This window comes from Lactuca serriola, chromosome 5 (genome assembly GCF_051521515.1).
Source record: "Lactuca serriola cultivar US96UC23 chromosome 5, Lser_US96UC23_V15, whole genome shotgun sequence".
Taxonomy (NCBI): domain Eukaryota; kingdom Viridiplantae; phylum Streptophyta; class Magnoliopsida; order Asterales; family Asteraceae; genus Lactuca; species Lactuca serriola.
This window is the reverse complement of record NC_136412.1, coordinates 258,818,863-258,838,696: the sequence shown is the minus strand read 5'-3', so window position 1 is coordinate 258,838,696 and position 19,834 is coordinate 258,818,863. Positions and strand designations below refer to the sequence as shown.

Below are 19,834 nucleotides of genomic sequence, written 5' to 3'. Positions count from 1 at the left end.
ATGTTGAACAAGACCCACATGCCATGGACAACCCTTATAAATTTGGTCTAATTTTTTAGACCAATCGACAAGAAATCTTGTATGTAAATCTTGTTAGCAGAATAATAGGTGCTCAAAAGTTTGTGGACATCCAGCCCTCAAGTATTTACATATCTATAAGGGTGTCCACAAACTCTTCAAAAACATAGGATGGGAAGGTCTTTTGAATCTACATGCAGTTAGTTATCAAACACCAATGTTGGAAAATTTGTCCTCCATTACCTTTAACTATCAAACCCATCTCCTGACTTTCTGTTTGCTCAATCAAACCCATCAGTTTCATGCTGACATCCTTTGTGATATGAATGGCGCTCCCAAAGCAAGAAGGGATGTATACACAGCAAAGGGCAGAAAAAAATGTTGTTTTTGAGCAAAACTGTGCAAGTTTTTGGAGAAGCATCTCTTGTGAGTATGAGTATCAGTCAGGCACAGCCAAAGCTTCTAGCATTATCCATCCGGTCTTGAAAGTCGCCCACTGGATCATTGCTTCTCTCTTATTCCCTCAAGAAGAGATTAGCAAGGCTAATAAGAAAGAGCTAGAAGTCTTGTGGTGTATGATTAACAAGCCTGCAGAAGTCCCTCATTTTGGGTGTTGGGTGATTCAGAAAATGCTTAGAATTGCTACGAGCAATGGTGGGCAGCTACATTGTGGAGGCATGGTTTCTATTATTGTTGAGCATCTTGGCCTCAATCTACCTAATAACCCAACAAATATAGTCATGGGCCGTACTCGTCTATCAATTGATGTGATGGAAACAATGCATCTTTTCCACCGCCTTCCCACTGGGGATGTTCATTGGAAAGTAGATGGGAAAGAGTATCTACGAATAGACAGCAGAAACAAGAAGATAGTCAATTTAGCCAACGACATTCCATCAACCACTTGGAAACTCAAATCCAACTTAGGTGTTACAGTCGATCATAGTCCTCCACCCTCTCCTCCTCCTGCTCCTACTGATGGTGCCTCTAGCTCATCTCACCCCATTCCTTCTTCTGGACACAATCTTTATATGGGCGAGTTTGCACGCTTGAACCATCGTTACACCAGCCTACAACTGGAAGTCGGAGAAATTTATACGGGTGTCACTGAAATCACTTCTGATTTTTAGGACTACCGTAACTTGCAAGAAGAGAATTGGGCCCAACAAGAGCTGCGGTGGGCTGAACAGGATCAGAGATGGCCGCCCAAGAGCAGCACAACCGCAACATTCATCACCTGCTGAGCGATATCCATAGAGTTCTTGTGCTCCCCACACATCTGCAACAACCATCATCATCCAAACCCCAATGGCCTCCCTATTATCCAGCAAATTATCCTTCACAGTTCCCTCCATATCTACCGCCCGGTCCTCAATAGGACGGCTATGCCTCTCTCCAATCATCGAGGACGATGCTTATTTTAAGCTTGGGGAGGGGCATCCATCCATGCATTATCCCGTTGCATGTAATGTTGTATTTTACATTGCATTATTTTTCTTCATGTAATTTTGTACATTTTGCATTGCATTATTTTTCTTTTCATTTTTATTTTTCTTTGTCATTTTAAAAAAAAAAATTCAAAAATCCAAAAAATTTTCTTTCTACTCTATTTTTATTATACTTTTGCATTTTTGCATCTAAATTTTTGTATTGCATGATAAAAAATAAATAAATAAATAAATAAATAATAATAACAAAAAAAATAAAAATAATAATTATAATAATAATAATTTGATCCAATCCCAAGCAACCGAATCTTTTCAAAACAGTTGAGCTGGTAAATAAGTCATGTGCCTTGAAATTGGCTTGCTCTTATTATTGAAAAATCTAAAAGCAAGTTAATCACACATGAGCACATCTCCCGAAGCTATTTGTGCAAAATAGAAAATGAGAAGATTGTCAACACTGGAGCATAACAGCAGGTATGAGTTGATACTTTGGGACATATGACCGGTCTTATGAGTAGTAATGCTCAATTGAACTTAAAATACCAAATTCAAAAGTTCATAAAAAGAATGCAAAATCTCAATGTCCCGCCTTCCAGCGCTCTAAAAAGTCTTTTCCACTCATTCCCTTTTATATACCCTGCTTGAGGACATAGCTTTCAACTATACTTACGGGTCTTTGCATGTTAACATTTAGTCCCCCGAATAATGTCTAGAAGTCCCTCACGGTAATAAACCGTGAGATGTCCCATAATAGAAAAGTCAATGACGAAAATATAAAGAAATTGGCCAAATAAATAAATTAATAAGAGTGTTATGTGTTAACTTAGTTATTTGTATATGTGTTACATAAAATAAAATAAAAGTGAAAAAAAACTATTATTAAGTTAATCTGTGACCTTTGGGATTCGAACAAGTAAACTCCGATGGGTGTTTTACACCTAATCGCCTAAAGCTGAATAGTTTAGGACTGATTGAGTTGAAAATTCGTTACATGGGTTCCATAGAAAGTCATGAACATAATAATAGCAAATAAAGCTAATATGTGGCCTTTGAGGTTCGGGCAAGTAAACCCGAGGGATCTCTTTAAATCTAGCACACTAAGGTCATTTGATTTGGATGTGTTGGTTGGAAGCCCGTTACACGGATTTCAAAGAAAGCCATGAGCTTTATTTGTAAAAAAATATATATAATTAAGAAGTTTGTATATAATTCTGTTTATAGTTTAATTGAATATTGTGTTTAGGAAAAATACTTGGCTGTTAAAAGATTCCCTTGGACTTGGATTTGAATTTATGACATTGGACTGAATGTTAATTACTTCGATTGGTGTAAGTGGTTTGAAGTTTGCAACCAATCTGGATAAATATTAGGGAATTTGTATAAAAGATTTTTCAGAAAAAGATTGTTGTTGACCAACAAATAGCTGGAATCGGACATTGTTATATTTTATGAAACAAAGATGGTTGAGCATGTTTTGTCACATATAATTTCACGAGAGTAAGACCACAATTTGTTCCAAGAATTGACTTGATGTTATTGAAAAGGAATAAGTGTTGTGATCTTTGATTCTGTTGAGTTGTACTAGGGAGTGACCAAAGTCTTGTTTCCATTATCATATAATATTTTAAGACTAAAGCCAAGTTGACTCAAGACATCACAGGTACATTCTCAACTATGGTACAAAACAGGGTAATGGGGTTGGATCTTTTCATGTTTGTTTTGATTTCATGCATTAAGTTTCAAATAGTTTTAACTTTAATTTTCTTTTCTTCTATTCTATTTTATTTTCCCATGTTTAAATCTTCTTGTTCTTTCTTGAGGACAAGAAAGGTTCAAGCTTTGGGAGATTTGTTAGGTGCATTTCATGCATTCATTTTGTAGTTTTAGTTCATAAAAGTGCATTGCATGTAGGTTTAAACTCATGCATTTTGCATATTTTTCGGGATTTTTCATGATGAAATTCCATTCACACACTTTTATGATATTTTAGGGATTTTTGAAGGTTGGATTTTGATGGAGGAAGTTATAAAGAGTTGGAGACAAAGTTTCAGAAGTTTTGGAGCATTGAAGAGAGAGAGAATGAAGAAATAAAGAATTTGGCTTCACAGGAGTTTACACGGCCGTGTAAATGATAGCTTATAATTTACACGAGCCGTGTAAATGTATATACAAGAGCATTCTACTTCGAAGGCATGGAAGGATTGAGCATTCTACTTTTATTGTTTACACGACCGTGTAAATGGCACCCTTTAAATTTACACAGGCCGTGTAAACGTCTCGACAGTTTTTAAAGAAGTTTTACTCTCACATAATTCAGACAATCAGTTTAGTGGGAAGTTAGGTCGGATTTTGGGCAGAGAGAAGGCGATTTTCAGAACTTTTGGAAGTAGATTAACACTTGGAAATACTTTAATTTCCTTTTTTGTAAGTCAATTTGAAGTTTAAACTTGTTTGATTTGTAGTTTAACCTAGACATGTGTGGTTGATTTCATTATCATTTCCGAATCTGAATTCTTAAGTATGTGTTGTTAGGTTGTAACTTGAACTTGATTTGTGTTTAACATATAGTAATCTTTGATTTGATCTTAATCATGTGTTTGGTTTATTCTCTTTTTCACTTGATCAATGAATTAGGGATTTTATCAATCTAGTTAATCAAATTGTAAAATTCGTATATGTTTTATGATTTGATGTTAGTAACATACACTTAATTGATTGTAATTAAATCAAAATGAGTGTAATCAAAGATTAAATGTTCATAATCCCAAGCTTACGAGGTATATTGAATATTGTTGGTAATTGTTGCATGAACTTAAAGCCATTTAATGATTTGATGAAAGAGCTTATTTGAATCAAATCAATTAAATGAAGTTTTATTTGAAGAACATGTTTTGAATAAAAAAAAATTTTTGTCAACTTGGATACTAGATTTATTAGTATCTAAATTACCAACCTAGATAGAACACGATCATATTCATTTTGCATCTTTCAACATAATACATGTATAAGAATCAGAATCGGAAATGTATTTCATTTATTAAATTCTGTTAACAATCTTGTTTATTTATGAAGTTTAAAACTAGTGCAAACACAATGCCCCATTTTAATATTATTTGTATTATGTGTGAAAATATGGCAAGATAAGAAGTCCTGTATGCCTATGGACCGACCCTGCTTACTCTATACTATCTTTAGTATAAGAAATAGCAGTGATTTGAGCTTTATTAATATTATTTTATCCCATTATTTGTTGGTTTGACAGCTAAACATGGAGTAAATTATGTTCAACGTTTTTGTGTAATTGACACAATATCTTCTTATAATTTCATATTAGGTAGACCATGGATCCATGAAATGAAGGACGTCATTCCATCAACGTATCATCAATGTGTAATGATGTCCACCCCATGGGGGACATCGAAGATCATAGGAGACCAACAAGAATCCAAGGAATGGTACAAGACCTAGATGAAGTCCTCAACAATACCACGAAAAGCATAAGAATTAAGGCAGGGGGCACGAGGCGCAATAGAACCAAGCGAGCATGACATAAAAGAAGTACCCCTGAACCTTGTGGATCCTGAAGCCAAAGTTCTCATAGGAACCTCAATGCCTGAACAAACTGAACAGGATATTATAAAGTTCCTCAAGGCCAGAAGCATAATGTTTGTGTGGAGACATGAGGACATGACATGTATTGGAAAAAGCATAATAACTCATAAACTTAACATTGATCCATATTCCAGGCCAATACACCAAAAGAGTAGGAAATTTGCACCCGAAAGAAACCACTTTATACAAGAAGAAGTAGAAAAACTTCTCAAAATTGGCATGATCAAGGAGGTGAAGTTCCAAAGATGGCTAGATAATGTGTTTATGGTACAAAAGAAGTACAGTAAATGGAGAGTATATGTGGATTATAAAGATCTTAACAAGGCCTGTCCCAAGGATCCTTTCCCTTTACCGCACATTAAATCCATGATAGATGCAACAACGGACCATGAATTACTGACGTTCATGGATGCATCAGCAGGATTCCAAAATATCCAAATGGAGCCCTTTGACCAAGAGGACACAACATTCATAACCCCAACATGTATTTACTATTACACTGTTATGCCATTTGGTCTTAAAAATGCAGGAGCAACATACCAAAGATTGGTGAATAAGATGTTCAAGGAGAAACTGGGGGACACGATGTTGGTCTACATCGATGACATGGTGGTCAAATCCAAAAAAGTTGAGGATCACCTCAAGGATCTTGAAGCAGCCTTCGACATCCTAGACCAATATAACATGAAGCTGAATCCCTCCAAGTGCCACTTTGGGAAGAGATCGGGTAAGTTCCTGGGATAGATGGTTACCAAAAGAGGAATCAAAGCAAGCCCGGAACAAATCAAGACCATCCTTGATCTAAAATCACCAGCCTCGACAAAGGATATTTAGAGATTAACAGGAACAATGGCAGCCCTAAACAGGTGCATTTCAAGATCCTTAGAAAGATGCGAGGCTTTCTACGACATCTTAAAGAAGAAAAAAAAGATTCGAGTGGACCCAAGAACATGAAGATGCTTTCCAAGAGCTTAAAAAATAGTTAATCTCACCACCTCTATTGGTAAAACCACTAGATGGGGAACCACTCCTTTACCTCTCAGAATCCTCAAATGCAATAAGCGTTGTATTAGCCAAGGATCTCGATGGGAACCAACATCCCATATACTATGTAAGTAAAAGTCTCTTGGATCCTGAGACCAGGTGCTCTCATCTTGAAAAGCTTATACTTGCATTGGTAACAACTTCTACTAAGTTAAGACATTATTTTGAAACACACCGTATAATTGTAAGAACTAACTATTTAATTAAGAATGTTATGAAAAAACTAGAAATGTCAAGAAGAATGGTGAAATGGTCTGTGATGTTAAACACGTATGACATAAAGTATGAACCAAGATCAGCCATAAAGTCTCAAGCATTAGAAGATGTTGTGGTTGACTTTAGTGATGATGTAATAACTGAAGTTAAAATAGAAGCCAAATAGCTTCTAGAAGAGCACAACATGGGAAGGTGGAAGTTATTCATAGATGGAGAATCGAAACAAAGAGGAACTGGCTTGGGGATCATACTAAAATCATCATAGGGGGACATCCTACCCCAGACAATCATTTGTGAATTCAACGCAACCAACAAGGAAGCGGAATACGAGGCATTGATAATGGGACTACAGTTAGCCAAGGATCTTCAAATTAAGGATCTTATGGTATTCGTCGATTCTTTACAACTAACTAACCATTTCAATGGATCCTACATAGTAAAAGGAGAAAAGCTAGCTCTATATCTCCAAATCTCAAAAACCTGGCCTCATAATTAAAAACATTCAACCTAAACAAGGATCTCAAGGTTCGTTCTAAAATTCAGGATCCTCGATCTAACCCATCATGGAATTCCTCCAAAATGGCATGATCGCTAAGGAAGAGAAAGTGAGAGAGCATTCAGAACAAGGATCTCAAGGTTCGCTCTAATACAAGGTAAGTTACCTTATAGGTCTTCACTCCTTCTGGTTTATCATTCGACCGAATGTTAAACTTATCAACATGCCTGGCATGAAAAAGATTTAGCCTTTAAAATTCCACGGGAAGTCTTCGATCATCAAGAATGGTGAGCTCAAAGGATTGAAAAACATGGAAGTACTTGGAGTTGGATGAGATATGAATATCCCAATACCCATCATGAGGAGGTTCTGCATAGGTGAGACATGGAATGTTTTCTGAATCCAAAAGTATTCGGGTAGGATTCACCCAAGAGTTTTGTAGCTCTCCAATCTTGTTTCCTTTAAACCATGGTTGGGGAATCATCAGAGTGAATTGATGAAACATCTTCCTAAAATTTTTGCAAGTGAGGAGGATTTTGAGGCCAAGGAGAAGCAGGAGGTGTTGAATGTCAAGGAGAGGATGGTTGAGGAGTTGGTTCTTTGAAGTGTTCTGAAGGAGATTGATGTCGACGAGGAGTGTTGTATTGGTTTACCGAGGGAGTTTTTGACTTTGAAGATTTTGAGGATGAAACATTTTCAATCCTTATTCCCTGATTTGGATTACTTCCCCTTTTGAGGAAGCAGGCTCCATCTTCTCCACAAACCAAGCTTTTAATTGATGAAGCTTCTGGAAGGTGGTATTGAATTGGGTCGCCATCTGAGCACTCACTTCCTTGTTGTTCGACATGTCAAGATTGAAAAGTGTTTAATAAATTCTCGTGGTAAGACAAAGGATTTCATCAACACTTTCTTTTGCTATAAGAGATCGCCTCAACCCTTTGATAGTGTATTGAAGAACTGAATAACCCGTTTCATAAGTAGTGTGAGTCTTACTGATTAGTTGCTGAGACTTGTTTTCTTTATCTTGGATGGTTTCCTGAAGCTCATTCTTATGATCCTTCACCTCGTTGATAAGAGATGTGGATTTCGAGATGAATTCCCTATGATTAATAGTGCTTTGACTGTCAAGCTGACGAATTCCTATTTCCAAGCGTAGAACCACAAGAAAACTTCTCTCTTGTTTCCAAGGCTTGAACTTGGTCAGCCAGTAATTGCTGAGCCGAGTCTGCAGTTGTGTGCGAAGTTGATGTCGTGACTGTGGCTAGAATTTGACCACCCTTCGACTAAATATCAATGAATTCTTTTCTAGAAACTGCCAACTTTTTTTTGCTTTGGCTTAGAGGTGGAATGGCGTGACCCAATGGATTCTTCCTCACCAAGAACCATAATAAAGTCATCGGAGGGTTGAGGTTGTTGGACTTCATCGTGATTTTCACCATCTAACCCGAAGAGTGGTTCAAAACTTATTTCAATCTTTATTCCTCCTTCATTTGAATCGTTCAATTTAGTGTTGGTTGGAGGAGGATTTTATCCATTGTTATTGTCTTCGATAGCTTGAACCCTTTGAAATATGTGTTCCATATCAGATATCCATTTCTGAATTATTAGAATGGCATACACAGTTTTAGCATTGTTGATGGCAATGACCTAATACTTGGCAACATGAAGAAGAGGCTACTCCTTTTGTTATTGTTGTTGAACTTTCCATGCTTTCCTGGCCTGGAGTTCCCTTTTGAAGGCTTCAAATTTCCTTAACCCTAATTCAATTGTTGGTCGATACCGAGACCAGGTATCATCAGAAGCATATTCGTCAATTCCTTCTCTCACCAAGGTGTCCCTCAGGTCCATGGATCCTTGCACAATGGTGCTCACCATGCCTATGCCGCTTGGTCCTAATATTGACGGTGAAGGATTTCAAGAGCTTTCTCGGTGTCCTTGGTCTAAAACCAAGGGTGTCATCAACTTTATTCTTGCAAGGGTCTCCGACAAAAGGACCTTACAGTGCAAATTGTGTTTAAAGTGTATGTGTGATACGAAGTAAAATAAAATTGAATTCATCAGGAGTTACAAAGTGCAGACACGAAGTCCTAGAGACCTTAGGGCAATTATTGACATCCGGATCCACTTGGGATCCAGATTGGGTTTTGTCTCCATATTATAATGAAACTAATACACTTACTGTATCAGAGTGCATGGAGAGGGTTGCTTCAGGTGATTCAGTATGGACTTGAATGGCTGCTGGAGTCTTTTAAGAGACTCCAACATCTGCCTTGTTTCGCTTTTGTTAATGGGTAGGGTTAAGATTCAACTTCTTCCTTCTAAAAATGTCTTCAGAATCCGAAGGCTCATTCAGACTATTATCAATCACATTTACTGGTGGATCAAGAGCCTTGGGAGGAGAAAGTTGAACACAATGTGTTGACTCTGTGGTGGTGGATTTTTTTTTCTTCGAAGCACCCACACCCTTTGATACAACATTTGAAGGAGTGGGTTTGATAGCCATGGATTTGACCCTTTTTGGCTTGGGATGCGGGACTTGGATCTCAGTTAGTTGTGGGGGGATTGGAGGGGTAGAGCGGTATGGGGCAATACCGCTAGTATCCACAATATGATCAGCTAATTGAAGATTACTGAGTCCAATAGACTCGAGGATGTATATAGGAAGACGTTTAATGGGACCGAAGAGAGATTGGTCTTTGGAAGGATTGTACCTTTTGAAATCTCTACATGAGAAGAGGTTGGTATCATTGTCGAGACTGAGCTTTGCATCTTTGTGTAGATCGATCAAACACACAGACCGATACCTTGCAGAGGTGAGTTCCATCATCCATTCCTTCGGGGTCCCCTTGCTAACATATTGGAGGAAATCATCCTAGAGGATGTTTCCATAGTTCATAGGGTTTCCAGTAAAGATGCTCCACATGATTTCGAGTAGTGGCTTGCCCATGTTATCAATACCACCAGTTATTCCAGACAAACATTTGATAACATAGTGGCAAACGTATTAATAAACAGCCGGTAATTTGCCCTTCTTAAATTAAGCTACCATTTTCAGTTTAGATTGGTACACCATCTGGTACAAAGCAACAAATATGTCGTTGGTACTGGGAGTGTAGAACTCAGTGAATGGTAAAACTAGTCGGTTGATGGCTTCCAAAAACTTTTCTTTGGTTAGAACAACCAAGGAATCATCGATCAATTGGAGATGAATTTCTTGCAGTTTGTCCAAAGGCCTCAATGCAGAAATGGCACATTTGAATAAGATCGCTTGTGGTACTGCTTCTGTAAAGGAATCAAACGCACCAAATAGTGGATGTTTTGGAAGCTATTTGATCATAATTTTGATGGATACATTGTAGATTTCATGATCATCAAAGATTCCTCTATAGTTGCTTGTTGCGATGCAAGGAGTGATGTTCTTGATGGTTGATCTAGAACCAATAGGTTTAGCAGAGCAGGAATCCTTGGATTGTTTCATTGAGGCACCAAATTTCACCATTGTTATTAAAAAGATTTGAAGAACTTGCACGAAAAGTTTTTTTTTGCGAGAAGATGATGAAGAAGAAGATCGCCAAGAGAGTTCAGAAAGCATAAACTTTCCTGGAGAAGAAAAGGGGTTTTTATACTTCCGTATTTCAAAATTGATTAACATCAACTTATTGACAACTGGTAAAAACCTTTGGGTTTTTATCTTTATCGGTTAAAAAAATAAAAAATGTTTCCGGAAAAGAGGGAGCATTAAATGAAGTTGCAGGTGCGTGGTGATACACCAAACAAACATCTGATAACATAGTGACAAACGTATTGCCAAAACCGGTAATTTGCCCTTCTTGAATTAAGCTAGCCCTTTCAGTTGAGATTGGTACCCCATCTGGTACAAAGCAGCAAAGATGTCGTTGGTGATGGGAGTGTAGAACTCAATAGATGGTAAAACTCGTAGGTTAATGGCTTCCAAAAACTTTTCTTTGGTTAGAACAACCAAGGATTCATCGATCAATCGAAGATGAATTTCTTGCAATTTGTCCAAAGGCCTAAATGCAGAAAAGGCACATTTGAACAAGATCGCTTGTGGTGCTACTTCTGTGAAGGAATCAAACGCACCAAATAGTGGATGTGTTGGATGCTATTTGATCATAAGCTTGATGGATTCATTGTAGATTTCATGATCATCAAAGATTCATCTATAGTTGCTTGCTGCGATGGACGGGGTGATGTTCTTGATGGTTGATCCAGAACCAGTAGGTTTAGCAGAGCAGGAAGCCTTGAATTGTTTCTTTAAGGCAGCAGATTTCACCATTGTTATGAAAAAGATTTGAAGAACTTGCACGAAAAGGGTTGTTTTTGCGAGAAGATGAAGAAGAAGAAGATCGCCGAGAGAGTTTAGAAAGCGTAAAATTTCTTGGAGAAGAAAAGGGGATTTTATACTTTCGGATTTCAAAATTGATTAACATCAATTTAATGATAGGTGGTAAAAACCTTTGTGTTTTTATCTTTATCGGTTAAAAAAAATAAAAAAAATGTTTCCGGGAAAAGAGGGAGCATTAAATGAAGTTGCAAGCACATGATGATGCACCAGACAATCGTGGGGTGAATGGTTTTATCCGTTGAATAAAATGGGGAAGTGGAGCGGATGTGACCCTAACAGTTGCTTAATGGTATTGGTTGAGTAAAATTCGAAAAATATTTCTTTTAAGGAAAATCAAATTTTTTATCCTTTTAACCAAAAATGGACCTGGTTGAGAAAAGTCCTTTGAAAAGCAACTATTGTTCATGTGCGACAAATTAAATGAGAAGAATATAACATTTTCCTTTTGAACTATTGATGATTCAGATTCATTAAATAGCACACAATGAATTTCGATAAGTCTGATGAGAGATGACTTTAGATTGTTGAGTAAGTCTACGGAAGATGATACTGAAGAGCAACTTGATCACAAAGGTTAGAAATACAAATAATAAATAGACCCGAGAAGTACATAGATCATAAATGATCTTTGGTATACAGAGCATACCAAGGAGCAACTTATGAAGAATGCACTACATCAGTTATTCTAGAAATAGATAAGGTAAGTAAAATGCTTCAAGAGATTGATTATTTGAAATTTTTGATTAACAGAGAAGAAGCAAATTTAACTACACCCGAAGATTATGATATCCTCGGTCGTTATCCTTTCAATAAGAACTGAGGTTCTGGGTTCATCATTCCTAACATTTCTAAAAATCCATTAATTTTTATGGTGTGGAGTGCTTTTGTGAAGACATCAGTTATTTTTTCGTGAGATGGAACAAAATTTTGTTCAATATTACCTTTGAGGATATGATCCTTGATGAAGTGATACTATAGCTTAATGTGTTTCATCTTTGAGTGATGAACAGGATTATGTGAAATGACAATTGCACTCTCTAAATCACAATAGATGGGTACCTGTAGCATGCTATATTCGTAATCCATAAGCCGTGTTTTCATTCAGAGGACCTGAGAGCAAAAACTGGCTACGACAACATATTCAGCCTCTACGGTGGAAAGTGAAACACAATTTTGTTTCCTTGAGGACCAACTCACTATTCGTCCACCTAGAAATTGACATCCTGCTAAGGTGTTATTTCTATCAAGTCTGAACCCTGCATGGTATGTGTTAGTGAAAAAGACTATAGACTGAAGTCATTTCCCGTTGGATACCAGAGACCTAATGCCTTACTTCCTTTGAGATATTTAAATATCTGCTTAACAACGGTCAAGTGTGATACTTTGGTATCAGCCTGGTATCTAACACATAAACCTGTGGCAAAACTGGTCTACTTGCAATGAGTTACATCAATGAACCAATCATTCTTCGGTATATATTGTGATTGACTGACTCTCTGGTATGGTCAGATGAGATCTTGTACCCGAAGGCTATGGAGACCTTTGCCGAGGAGCAGTTGTTCATTAAGAATTTCTTTAACAGTTCAGTAGTATACTTTCTTGATGGATGAAAATTCCTTGAGAGACCCACTTGACCTGAAAACCTAGAAAAAAAAACTTAATCTCTCTATTAATGCTCATTTGGAATTTTTTGGTCATGAGCTTTGCAAAAACATCCACCATTCTTTGATCAGTTGAACAGAAGATAATATCATCCACGTAGATTTGCACGAGCATCAAGTGTTTTTCATTTACTCGTCTGAAAAGATTAGGACCTATCACACCTTGTTGGTACTCGGAGTTGACAAGAAACTCTGAAAGAGTTTCATACCAAGCTCTTGGTGCCTATTTTAAACCGTAGACCGCTTTCTCTAGCCTAATGCAATGGTTGGGAAAATCTGAATTTTTGAAGCCTGTAGGTTGCTGTAAATACACTTCTTCTTTCAATTCTCCATTGAGGAGATCACTTTTGATTTCCATTTGATGGACTTTAATGTTCTTATGTGCCGCATATGCGAGAAAAATACGTATGGCTTCCATTCTTGCTACCAGAGCATATGTTTCATCATAATCAACTCCTTCTAGTTGACAATACCCTTTGGCAACCAGGCGAGCTTTGTTGCGGATCACGACACCCAATTCATCTAGTTTGTTGTTGTAAACCCATCGGGTTCCAACTACAGTATGGCCTTTAGGCTTCGGTATCAGTTTCCAAACCTTGTTTCTTTCAAACTCTGCTAGTTCCTCTTGCATTGCAATAATCCAATTAGGCTCCAGAAGTGCATCTTTCATTGGTTATGGGCTCAATTGATGACATAAACACTTCATAGTGACAATGATTAGTTAAATCAGAAGAAGAATAGGTTTGTATACCTGGAGATGGATTTTCGATGATTTGACCAGGTGGGTGATCTTTCGTCCAGATTTGTAGGCGATATTGTGGATGTTCAGCAGCTGCATTAGAGGGAATATCCTTTACTTTAGATGAGTCTTCGGGTCTATCTATTGAAGGTTGTTCCACTCCCCCCCCCCCCCCCGGGGTTTGTGTGCATCCCGTAGATAAGCTTTGAACTATTGGGATTAGCTCAACAGCTGAAGATGGAGGTTCCTCCTGGACTGCTGATGTTTCCAACGGAACCTATGATGGTTCCCGTGAACCGATGAGTGATTTACTATTCTTAGCTCCCCTACGGTATCAATGTTTTCAACTTCTTCATCCTCGAAATCTTCAGAGACAGTTGATTGATAGGTCACTTTGTAGACAGGTACCGGAGTAGCATCTTCAAGTACTCGAACCTCAATGATTGTGATTTCCAAAGGATTTGAGCTTTCCCCCTCAACCGACGAAGTGGAAGTATTAAATTAAGTTCCTTTAGATATAGTTGGTCCAAATGCCTCTAAGCGTTGTTGTTGTGCTAACAGAGACGCCAGTATCTCTGAAAGATGTACAGTCTCTGTGAGATCAAAGAGATCGTCATAGTTAACTTCAATTATGTTTAAGGGCCCAAATGAAGGTGGAATGTCATCTTCCATGATGAACTTGGTTTCTTTACTTGGAGCAGTACTGCGGACATAATATTCACCAAATTTAAAGCCGAAGCTTTCAATTATTAGTATTGTTCTCCTGATAAGATCATGATATACAACCTTGTTTGTTGAGTAACCCAAAAATATGCCTTCATCAAATTTCGGTGCAAATTTGTTGAGATGATCCTTGTTGTTGACCACAAAACACCTACAACCAAAAATATGAAAGAAACATACATTGGGTTTTCTGTTTTTTAGACCTTCATATGGAGTTTTGTTGAGATGTTTGCAAATGATACTTCCATTTTGAAAAAAACATGTTGTTGCCACCGCTTCAGCCCAAAAATAGAGAGGTAAGATAGCAAAGTTAAGCATTGATCTATAAGCTTCGGCCAACGTACTGTTCCTCTTCTCCATTACTCCATTCTAATGTGGTGTGTATGGTGCTGAGAAGTTGTGGCTAATTCCTTTGGATACGAAAAATTTATTCAAAATTGATTAGTAAACTCGGTGCCATTGTCACTTCTTATTATTTTAACAGGCAGCTTGATCTGTAGCTCTATCTCTTTGATGAAGTTGATTAGAATCTACAATGTGTCTGACTTCAGTCTTAGAAAGAAGACCAAGTGAAACGAGTGTAGTCATCAACTATAACCAAAATGTATTTTTATGATGAAGTCTGGCTACAGTTGAAGGACTGCAGAGGTCTATGTGAAGGAGCTCCAGATGTTCAATAATTGAAGATTCAATTATTAAAGGATGAATTCCTTTGGTTACCATAGTCACACGCTGGACACAAAGTATCGTTGTTGAAGTTCAGAATTGGTAGTCCTCGGACCAGTTCTCTAGTCACTAAATTGTTGATGTATCTGAAGTTGAGATGTGCAAGCTTCTGATGCCATAACCAACTGATCTCGGAAACTGCCTTCGACAAGAAACATAGTTGTGGTTTGTCGATCATTAGAGGAATATCTAGTGGGTACATTGTTCCTTAGGATTTGGATTTGATCAAACACTTATTTCTATCATTTGTCATGATGTAACAATACTGGTTTTTAAATTCTACCTGATGACGTGCTTTACAAAACTAACCGACACTAATCAAGTTGTGTTTTAAGCCCTATATGTAAGCTACTCGTTGAATGGAGAAGCTTCCCGTAGTTAATACACCATATCCCCTTATTATCCTGTTTGCATTATTCCCGAAGGTGATGTGTCCACCACCACTGACTGGCCTGAAGTTACGAAGGTATTTTAACTAACCTGTCATGTGCAAGGAGCAGGTTATATCAATCAACCATTCTTCTTCATGTTCCTTCTCACACATAGCTTGCATAATCAGTTGATTAATTTGGACACCCAAACTAGTTTGAGGCCGGTAGTAACATGGGAAGCATTCATATCAAATGTATGCATATGGGAATGATGAAGAGATTTTTCTTTCCATATTTGTTTGTGTCCATGATGTTTCACAATCTTTTGGACATTTCGAGTTGGGATTTGACGTGTACCTTTAGACAGTAGGTAGAAGCCAAAAGTGAAGTTCTTTTCATTGACCCACAAACCGTACTTGGTCAAAGGTCAGGAGGGTGAGGTTTGATTCTTTTGCATGCTCCTTGGGCTGCGCCTTACTGAAAAGTCCATTATATTTGAAGATGTCTTGCTAAAAGACTTAAACATAGGTTTTGACTTCCTGATTGGTTGATGGGATTTTGAAAAGTGTGGAGTGTGCAAAATACCCTTTATCTTTTATTCTTCTAAGGAAGTTTGTGACAAGGACTCGACCTTTTTGTGAATGGGTACAGTGTTGTTGATTTTGAAAGATTTAGCCACTGTACATGCTTTTTGACAAGATCCATTAACTGCAGTGTCATTTTGAAAAGTTTTTGCAGTGGTGAATTTGTCCACATTCCTTTTGTTTGAAAATTTGGATTGAGTTTTGAAAGATTTAATTTTTGACTCAGCTTCTCGCCTTTCAAATCGGGATCTGACTTCGTTTTTCAGATCCATTTTGCCTCAAGTTTTGGTGTGACTACATCAAAAGCATTTACTTGTGGTTCTTTGAGGTTCTTTGATCTAGACATTGACCTAGGGGTTGAATCATCAGAACTATAGATTTCATGATTTTGGGAGCACTGTCCAAACTCAAAATTATTAATGGGAACTTCATGTGTGAAAAGCTAAAGAGTTGATGGGGACTTAATTGGGGTTTGCATGATGTCATTTGTTGGTAATGAAGATTGAAGTACTGCAGAGTAAGTCAATGGAAAATCTTTGTTGTCACTTGTCTTAGAGGGCAAATATGGTTCATCTAAGATTATTTCTTTATTAACAGCAAAAGTTGAGAAAGATGGAGGTCCTTCCATAAAAATTTCCTCATCCATTATAGAATTGGACTGGGAATCAGGACTAATCGTACCGATGACATGCAAGAAACTTTCTAAGTTTCCTGAGGATTCTGGATGAATCTCCTTGATCACACAATTGTGACTGAGGTCATGAATTTTACCGAAGTGACATCGAATGTCTTCGGGAAAAGTGTTGTCATTGACTAGGTAACGAAAGGTCCAGTCTGGTGGGACATAAGAACGTTCGCCATCAAAACGATGAGGAAATTTCTCTTCGGTAGAGTACCCATTGGACCATCCCTAATTATATGTTTTATCAACCGTCCCATTATTAACTAAGTTTTCAATGGCCTTACTTTCTTTGAACAACTTTTCAATTAAACGATTTAGATGTACAATTTCCTTGCGGGCTAAATCATGTTGATTGAAAGCAATTTCTAACTGAGTCTCACTAAGTAACCTATCATACTTGTCTAATAAAAAATCATTTTCTAACATTGTGACCTTAATCTTCTTGTCTTCTAGTCTTCCTGTCAAGTGATACAGATCTTGGGTCGCTATGTCTTTTTCATCTAAGGTTTTGTTGAAGTCTGTAAGGACAACAACACATGTTTCATTAAGTCTTTCTAAGTGAGATTCACAATCATGCATGCTATTATTATTAGACTAAATCATAAGTTTTACTTATTCAACGATGTTAAGGGTACCTTTCCTTTCCATGTAGCAGTAGTTCTTCTTCAGGTTGGTTGATCCATCTTCTTTGCTTGCTACCACCATGCATATCTTTCCTCTCTTTATTTTGTTGTTAGGCTCCTCATCTTCATCACCCGAAGACCAAACCTAATGATCCCTACGAACTTGAGCTACACACGCTTTCGCTCGTTCCTTTTCCTTATCTTCCATCTCCTGAGCCATTATAAGATAGAATGCTTTGTCTCTCACCAAATTTGCTTTTCAGACTCTTGCAAATTGATTTTCCGTGTGACGTTTGTGACATAAAAGAGCTCCATCTTTGTTGTTTTCGGTAGCAGTACCGGAGTTTGGTGATTTGTTAGTCTGCAGAATTTCCTTGTAATTGGAAATCATCTGAGGACCGTTCTGAGGCTGAGGTTGGCGATGCGGGTTTTCGGGATATCGTTGATGATTGTTCTGCGGGTTGAAGTTTTGGTTGAAAGGTGATTTAGTGAACTATTGATTTTTGCGAAAAGTGGGTGATGGGAGTCGATTGAACATCTTGACTGACGAGGGCTATTGTATTTTGGCACTCTTCCTCATCATCTAGTTCTACATCTACCTCATATGACTACAGTGAGTTATCATATGGATGTTGATATGATGACTCTCCAGGATAGGGATATTGTAGTGCTTTCATGGCATACTCAGGCTCTTGAGCCATTAAAGCAAGTGATCCACCCATAACTGCACATTCTTATAACATCATGGATTCTTGAGCCTGAAGTTCACCGTAGAGTTTGAACAGTGAGAGAGTGTGGATCTTCCTATCTCCTTGAACTATCATTATTGCAATCGTCCAATGTCTTCCTAACCCATTCAGAAATTGCAGATTTGTTTCATGGTTGCTTCTGACGGTACCAACATTTGAGAGTTTAGTGATTATGAGATTAAATCTCTTAAAGGAGTCATCAATACTTTCACTAGGTAGATCATTGAGGTTCGTGAACTCGTTGAGAGCAGTGGTGAGCTTTTTGTCTCGTGCTTGTTCAAAACCTTGGTAGAGGTTTGTTTGTAGATCCCATATCTCTTCTGCAGATTTACAGTTGATGATGTTGTCAAAGTTGTCTGGAGCAACGCCACATGTAATTTCGTAGAAGGCAATTGCGTCTTTCTCCATCTTATCGAGGTCATCGTTGATAGGTTTGTTCATGGCCGCTGGATCACCTCCAAGTCTTGCTTGAGCACCATCAGCTGCAATGGGTGTGAGAATAGGGACATGAGGTCCTTCTTCTATAGATCTCCAAACATCTCTTCCAAGTCTCTTTAAATATCTTTCCATTCTTTGGTACCAATAATGATATTTACTTGCAACAGTTATTGGACCTCTATTAGAACCTCCAATACTCTTTGAAATGTTAAAAAAATTACCTTGTGCCATTTTCCTATTTTAATGACCTTTTAGTGGTATAGAAGGCCTTTTAAATCAGAGTTTTGTTTGAAAAAGTTTTGATTTTCTAAAAGGAGTTAAAAGGAAACCGCTCTAGGTCTAATACCAACTGTTGAGAGAAGAAACTTAATAAAAGTTAATAGCGAGATAATATATTGTGGAATAGTAAGTTAATCTCAATGGATCTTTGATAGCTCAACAATAAAAGTTAGATTGTAGAAAAGTAAGGAATGTAAATAGCAGCAAGTTATATCAATAAGCATACACAAGTAGACACTTAGTTGAATCGTAACATGGTTTGCACTCAAACCATGTTAGTAAATGATGAACAACATAAGTGAAGAAGGACTCGGATAAAGTATCAATCAAATAACTTTAGATAGTATAGAGATGAAGAGATCTTATATTGACAAGTTCAGAATTGATAATTAAACATGAAGCGGAACCCTCTATTTATAGAGGTCTAAAAGATACAGGGAAATGATCAACAGTTACAAAGTGACTGACTTGGGTGACTCTAAAAGGTACACCGGATAATACTAAGTTTACACGCATAGCCAGTAAAGATAACTTGTCACAGTCTTCATGTTCAAATATGTATTTGGGTCTTTTTCTCGTCTTCAGGTTCCAAACAGTCTTCAACAATCTCCACTTCGGTTCACAAAAGCATTGGTCTTCGAGTCCATTTTTAGCTGTCGATGATCACTTTCTTGTATCAACACATCAATTTTTAATTTAATTTTAGAGTTATAACACCCTTTGGAAAGTTGGAATGCATTGGTGAAAGGATTAGGGTTGCATGCATTAAGATGTCCATTTTTACGTAAGTCACGACGTGACCATTTGGTGGTCACGATGTGACGAAGGGACATTCCTCGACTGTCTTGGATTGGCTCTGTTACGATGTGAAGGTTTGGCTATAGAGACATGTCGATGACTCGGATTGTTTATGAGTGGAGCTAAGTTGAGTTGAATCGTAACGGAGTTAGGGACCGGGTGGAATTTATTTTCAGGACGTGATCGTAAGATGCTCACGACGTGAGGGTCAGCTGAAGGAAAGGCTGACCGTTGACTTTGACCATGACCGTTAACTTTTGA

At 37.6% G+C, this 19,834-nt stretch overlaps 1 protein-coding gene across 1 annotated transcript; it reads right to left on the bottom strand.

Moving 5' to 3' along the window:
* Positions 1-18,043: 18,043 nt before the first annotated feature.
* LOC145050411 (uncharacterized) lies at positions 18,044-18,727 on the bottom strand. Its single transcript, XM_078998667.1, has one exon. It carries the CDS (start codon positions 18,725-18,727, stop codon positions 18,044-18,046), a length of 684 nt encoding a protein of 227 aa, XP_078854793.1.
* Between the last annotated feature and the right edge of the window lie 1,107 nt (positions 18,728-19,834).

What these genes read in the sequence shown, in the direction of transcription:
- LOC145050411 (XM_078998667.1), bottom strand. Translation starts at nt 18,727, where the DNA reads ATGGCACAAGGTAATTTTTTTAACATTTCAAAGAGTATTGGAGGTTCT.